The following is a 5,628-nucleotide window of genomic DNA, read 5'->3' as shown; positions in this document are numbered from 1 at the left end:
TGCCAGCTTCCAAAACAGTGGAAAGATAGTTTTGGTTCTGTCCTCATGCTTGGTTGAGCCCACAGCTGTGTGTAAAAGAGGCTTCAGGATCATGAGAGAAAAGTAGGAAACTTGTGGGATTTAGTGGCAATTCAGTTGCAATATGTGGGCACAGGTGTTGCATGTGACAGTGTAGACATGAGTGGTGCAATTACACATTTCCCCTTGGGATACATCTGATCCTGATTGTTCAGGTCCATCACCTGCCATGCATCTTCAGTGCCCATGCTGTTCCAAAAACTGAGTAACTTCCATGCTTTCGAGCTGCAGAAATATAAACTTGGGCAAATAAGTGGGGTGACATCAGTGCACACACGCAGAAATCCACACCCTGATCCGCTGCATTTATGTATTGCTGCACTGTGAGTGATGTGAAGAGGCAGCAATATCTGGGATCAGAGCAGGGAAAGTAGAAATGTTGGACATTGCTTCCTACTCCATGATTTGACCGCAATCCAGAGCCTCAGGGGCCACCATGGCGGTGCTGGAGTTGGACTTGGGACACTGGGCTTCCCTGGCAGCTCAGAGCACCTCTCCTCCAGGGGGGACTGAAGAGCCTGGTCACAGTTCCACGTGGAGAGGGAAATGATCTCTGCACAGGGTGGGCAAGTGAGGCCATTCCCACACCCTTCTTTTGCTTCTTCAGAAAGGCATGGGAGTGTGCTGTCTAAAGATGCATCTTTGTGACAGTCTGAAATGTGAGCCAGAACTGTCTCATTAATGTGTCTGTGAGCTCCAAGGGAAAGGGCACAAAACAAATTCCACTGCAGGGTGTCCTACCCTCTGCTTCCACCACCTCCTTTTCCCCTGAGCTCACTGGAAGAGTTCACACAGAAGGAAGGAGATCTTAGAGGCACAGAATTGGAAGTAAAATGACTTTATTGAGTTTAAATAAGAGGGGGAGGGTCACAGAGGGCACCGGGAGCAACCACTGAGCTGCAGTGAGGGTGTCTGTCTGCCTGGCCTGCAGAGGGAGGAAGGCCAAGAGGACCCAGCTGGCTGGTATTGGGTGAGGATGAAGGAAAGGAAGGGAAGAGAAAGGGAAGAGAGTGGTAGAAGGCAACAGTAACCCAAAGGCATAAATGTACAATGTTCCAAAGATTCCATCTTCAGTCCAGTACCACGTTCTGAGATCTTGGACCCCAGACTCCAATGATCCCAAGGACATTGTCAGCAGCTTTAACAGGGACGACATCTGCTTCCACCATAGCCGCTGGTGATGCAGGAGATGTCAAAGCCCCCGGAGCTGATGGGCACTCCACCAGAGCTGAGGATGCTGCCAACGGCAGCGGAGGTGGAGGATCCCACCACGGTGTTCTGTGGGAAGGAGCTGAGGATGGGCCCGGGCAGGGTCACCAGCACAGCAGGCGGCTCAATGACGACGGTGGAGCTCTGGCACTGCCTGACACAGCACTCATTGCAGCTGTTGGCCAGCGGGCAGGGGCCGCAGGGCTGGCAGCAAGGGTTGCAGGACATGGCTCGGGGTCACAGGTGCACCTGGCACAGAGGGCAGGGAGAAGCAGAATGTAAGGACGCTTGAGAAGCAGCAGTGCCCCCAAGCACCCTGCAGCCAAGGCACCTCCTGGCCCACACTGCAGTGCCCACCTCAAAGCCCAGGAGCCACCTCAGGCAAGTCCCAGCCTCTCTCTGCACAAGATCTTCTCCCCCCTGCCTTCTCCCAGCAGACGCGCGTGGCCGCGGCAGGCCCCTATCAGCTGAGACCTCCAGCCAGGAAAGAGCTGGTCTGGAAGCAGGAGGAGAAGGAAGAGAAGGATTGGAGGCTTCCCACTCACCTGATTCCTGAGGAGGAGGTGAGAGAAGTGGATGTGAGAGCAGAGACTTGGGCTGCCTTTTATAGCAGTCCTGCACTGCCTCAGGCCCAGTAGCACCTTGGTGGAAGTGATAATTTTGTGACCAGCTCATGGCAAACCTGAACTATCCCAGCTAATGGTGGGGCCTGTGTCCTGGTTTCCTGCACTGCAGCCTTTTCATTTATTATCTAATTCCATGTGTTTTCCTATATGAAGGATTGTTTTAGTGATGGAATGAGTAGCCCAAATATTTCCAGGACATAAACATGACAGCTTTGTCAGAACGCTCAGATGATGGCATTCCATGTGGTCAGTTGATGTGAACCTGTGTCACATTGCGTGGGTTTTTGTGCTAAAATTGTCATGAAATGTACACTGCTCTCAGTCCTCTCCACCTACATGCCAAGTACTGTCATGTGAGGGGACATTAAGCATCCTTTTCTGGTTTTCTCCCCAGCTCTCTGTGACAGTCAGTCATTGCTGCACTGACCCTATTGCTACACAAACATTGCTCTCAGGAAAATTCAGCTGGTCTCATTTGACTCATCCTCTTACTGTGCAGTCTCTGTTGGTCCTCTGTGAACACTATCAGTGTGTCTGTTACCTGAGTCCTCTCCTGTCAGAGTTGCTCCCAACATGTCCTCAGCAGAGTTCTGAGTTGCTGGTATTTTTCTGGCCTTCTATGATTATACAGTTTTGCTTGGCTCCATCCAGCCATACATGAGCACACGAGTCAGTCTGTTGTTTGTGTGTGTGTGTGTTTGTGTGCATGTGTGTGTGTGTGCATGTGAACCTCATCATGAGGGCACATGAAGATTCTCACAGTTGGCCCCTGGATACCTGGATATCCAGAGTAGCTGGATACCTTTGCCAGAAGAAGCCAATCTACAGCTGAATGGTGCTTGCAGAGAAGTACCCAGAGAACTGAAATGAAGCCTCTGCCTCCTGCATCCTCCACTTCTTGCTTTATGTTCAGGAAAAAAGGCCAAGAATGTTTCCCCCCCCTGCAGATTTTCATCCCTTAATCAAAAATTGAAGGAGGGGATAATGGCTTGAAGTTCTAAATACAACGTCCCAAAGCTCTGTCTTCTGACCAGCACCATGTTCTGAGGTCTTGGAGGTTCTTGCTCAGGGACGCTCCCAGCAGCTTTAGCACCTTTTTGGGCAGGGGTCTTCTGTGATTAAAAATCATTTCACGTCCAGACAGATTGAGAAAGTAAAAGTTCAGCAAGCACACCCTGTGCCATCATTGGGCAATATTTATACCCCTTTGGGAGTCTGATAAAGGTGTATTGTCTTCACTCCCAGGCAAGTGTGAATTGCCATGTCATGTTCCCAGCATGGAATAAAAAACCATTTCTTTTACACCCCCAGGTGCCATCCATGAATGGGAGGCTCTCTGAATTTGAGTTAGCAGGTGCACAGCAGCAGTTAAAGATGCAGTATGGGCATGATACCAAAATCATTCAGATATAAACCTTCTAACACAATTTTGAGTATTAGAAAGCAGGCATTCTTTATTGCAGCACTGGGCACTCAGAGGATCCTTCCTCTAATCAAGTGCACCAAACGTAGGGTAAACAGAATTTTTATCATACACACTGATTACATATTCATTTGCTATCCCTGCTTACTTGATATATATGCATTACTTTATTTTACATAGTCACACCCCTTATAGCGAGTCCTTATTTGGTCTTTTGGAGTCTTTTTCAGTGGCCATCAAGGTCTGGTGTCCCAAAATTTTTAGGGGGCTGTTCCTTGACCTCAGCTTTTGAGTAATGCACAATACCATTGTTCCACATGACTTCAGTTTGGTCAGCCGTATCTAATTCTCCAAGGCTACATTGTTCCGTTAATTTGGTAAGAGTAAAATGCTGTTCTGCTCTACTGTTCTTATCAGGCATTCAAACATTTGGCCTTGACTTCAGGGCCTCATGGCCTCAGGGAGCAGAGGGGAACTCCAGCGTCACCTGGCATCACCACACTGGGAAACCACCCACTGTCTCTGCGCTTGAAGGATTTTCATTAAAAGCAAGCTTTCTGGCAAAATGGTTTGGCCTTTCCCAGATGCAGCCTTTCATCTGCAGAAGCTGCAGCTGCCTGCTCTGACTCCTGCCAAGTTCAGCTGTTTGCTATCAGTGTTTCCAGGCAACCTGCAGCCTTCCTTTCCCCAGAAACTTATTCCTGGAAAGACCACTATGTACATCTGAACCCAGTCCCTAAGCCAGTTCCCTCACTCCTGCTCCCTCCATGCCCTGGAATCAGTTTTACCCCATCTGGCTACTCGTGAGAATTTCCTGAGCAGGTGCAAGGCCATATTCAAACTGACTGATTTCAGAGGTAGACAGAAAAGTTTTATCCCTTCCCCCTGTGTCTCCTGGACTTCCCATCCCTCCTGCTGCAGCCTGAACATGTGATCCTGAGAGCTGTTGTGCTGAATTGAAACTTTGCAGCTCCTGCTCACTGCACTAGCAGAGACCACTAGACAGTAAACTAGTAAAGGAGTGCTCCAAGCTGAATATTTTTTGGCATTTACTGGAAAGGAGAGATGGAAATGCTGTCCCTGATGCACCCCAGGACACCATTGGCCTTCCTGGCTTCCAAGTTACGCTGTTGATATCCAACTTGTCATTGACCAGGACCCCCAGATCCCTTTCTGCAGTGCTGTTCTCCAGCATCTCATTCCCAAGTCTGTCTGTACATCCAGGGGTGCCCCATCGCAGGTGCAGAATACAGAACTTGTCTTTGTTAACCTTCATAGAGCTGGTGATTTCCCTGCCCTCTAATTTTTCTGGGTAGGAAGGTGAAGGGTGATGGCTGGCTGGAGTGAACTGGTGCTGTGCCTACAGAGGGGCCATACTGGGTTTCCATGGCTCCTGTTAAAAAACAGTGCAGAACTGAGAGCTGTGGAAGAATTTCTGCATGAGAAGTAAAAAAAAAAATCCACTGCATGGATTCTCATCCTCTGTTTCCTCCACCTTTTTTCCTGAGCAGACTGGAAGTGTTGTCAGAGAATGAAGGAGGACTCAGAGCCCCAGGCTTGGATGCAAAGCAACTTTATTGAGTCTAAAGAAGAAAAGAAATTCACTCACGGAGAGCACCAGGGGCAGCCACTGCAGTGGAGTTCCTGCAGGGTGTGCATCTGCCTGCCCTGCAGAGGGAGGGAGGTCAACAGGTCTCCAGTAGACTGGCCTGGGGAGACACAGACTGAAAAAGGAAGAGAGAGGGGAAGGGAGGCAGGAAGGAAGGCAGGAGGGGAAGGGAGGCAGGAAGGAAGGCAGGAATGGAAGGCAGGAAGGAAGGCAGGAATGGAAGGCAGGAAGGAAGGCAGGAAGGAAGGCAGGCAGGAAGGCAGGCAGGAAGGCAGGAAGGCAGGAAGGGAGGGAGGAAGGAAGGGAGGGAGGGAGGGAGGAAGAAAGAGAAACACCCCAGCAGCTGGTTCAACACTGAAACCAGGACTGAGATCTCACCCACTGGATCAACATTGAAACTGGAATTGACATCATATTGATGCCTTGAAGATTTTTGCCTTTTCTTTTATACCCCTGTCACGATCCGCTAATGCAAGCGGGGGTCGTGATGGTTCGTTTGTCGATCTCAGAGTGTAAAAGGACACAAGAGTTTAGGTTTTTAATCAAAACAGTGCACCTTTATTAAGTGCCCACAACACAGTAACGCAATAGAAGAGAGTAAGAGAGAGAGAGAGAGAGAAAAACAAAGTAGAGAGGGGGAAAAAGAGGGGCAATAGCTACCAACGGCTGAGAAGAAGCCCGCC

The 5,628-nt window shown here is 49.5% G+C and overlaps 1 protein-coding gene across 2 annotated transcripts in view; it reads right to left on the bottom strand.

The window, feature by feature from the left end:
- LOC103613758 (feather keratin Cos1-1/Cos1-3/Cos2-1) overlaps positions 1–1,908 on the bottom strand; it is a 4,426-nt gene extending 2,518 nt beyond the window's left edge. The window contains exons 1-2 of one of the 2 annotated variants that reach the window (XM_017731550.1): positions 1,833–1,908; positions 1,396–1,536 (exon numbers count right to left, since the gene is read on the bottom strand). In XM_017731550.1, coding sequence (XP_017587039.1) covers positions 1,396–1,515 — 120 coding nt within the window. In that variant the 5' untranslated portion in view covers positions 1,516–1,536; positions 1,833–1,908. Of the gene's footprint in view, positions 1–1,194; positions 1,537–1,832 lie in introns of those variants that run through there. The other variant, XM_008631587.2, reaches the window with a different exon arrangement.
- Positions 1,909–5,628: the final 3,720 nt, after the last annotated feature.

Source organism: Corvus brachyrhynchos, unplaced genomic scaffold, assembly GCF_000691975.1.
Source record: "Corvus brachyrhynchos isolate BGI_N302 unplaced genomic scaffold, ASM69197v1 scaffold1254, whole genome shotgun sequence".
NCBI lineage: Eukaryota > Metazoa > Chordata > Aves > Passeriformes > Corvidae > Corvus > Corvus brachyrhynchos.
The sequence above is the reverse complement of the archived record's forward strand: the minus strand, read 5'-3'. Positions and strand labels throughout refer to the sequence as shown.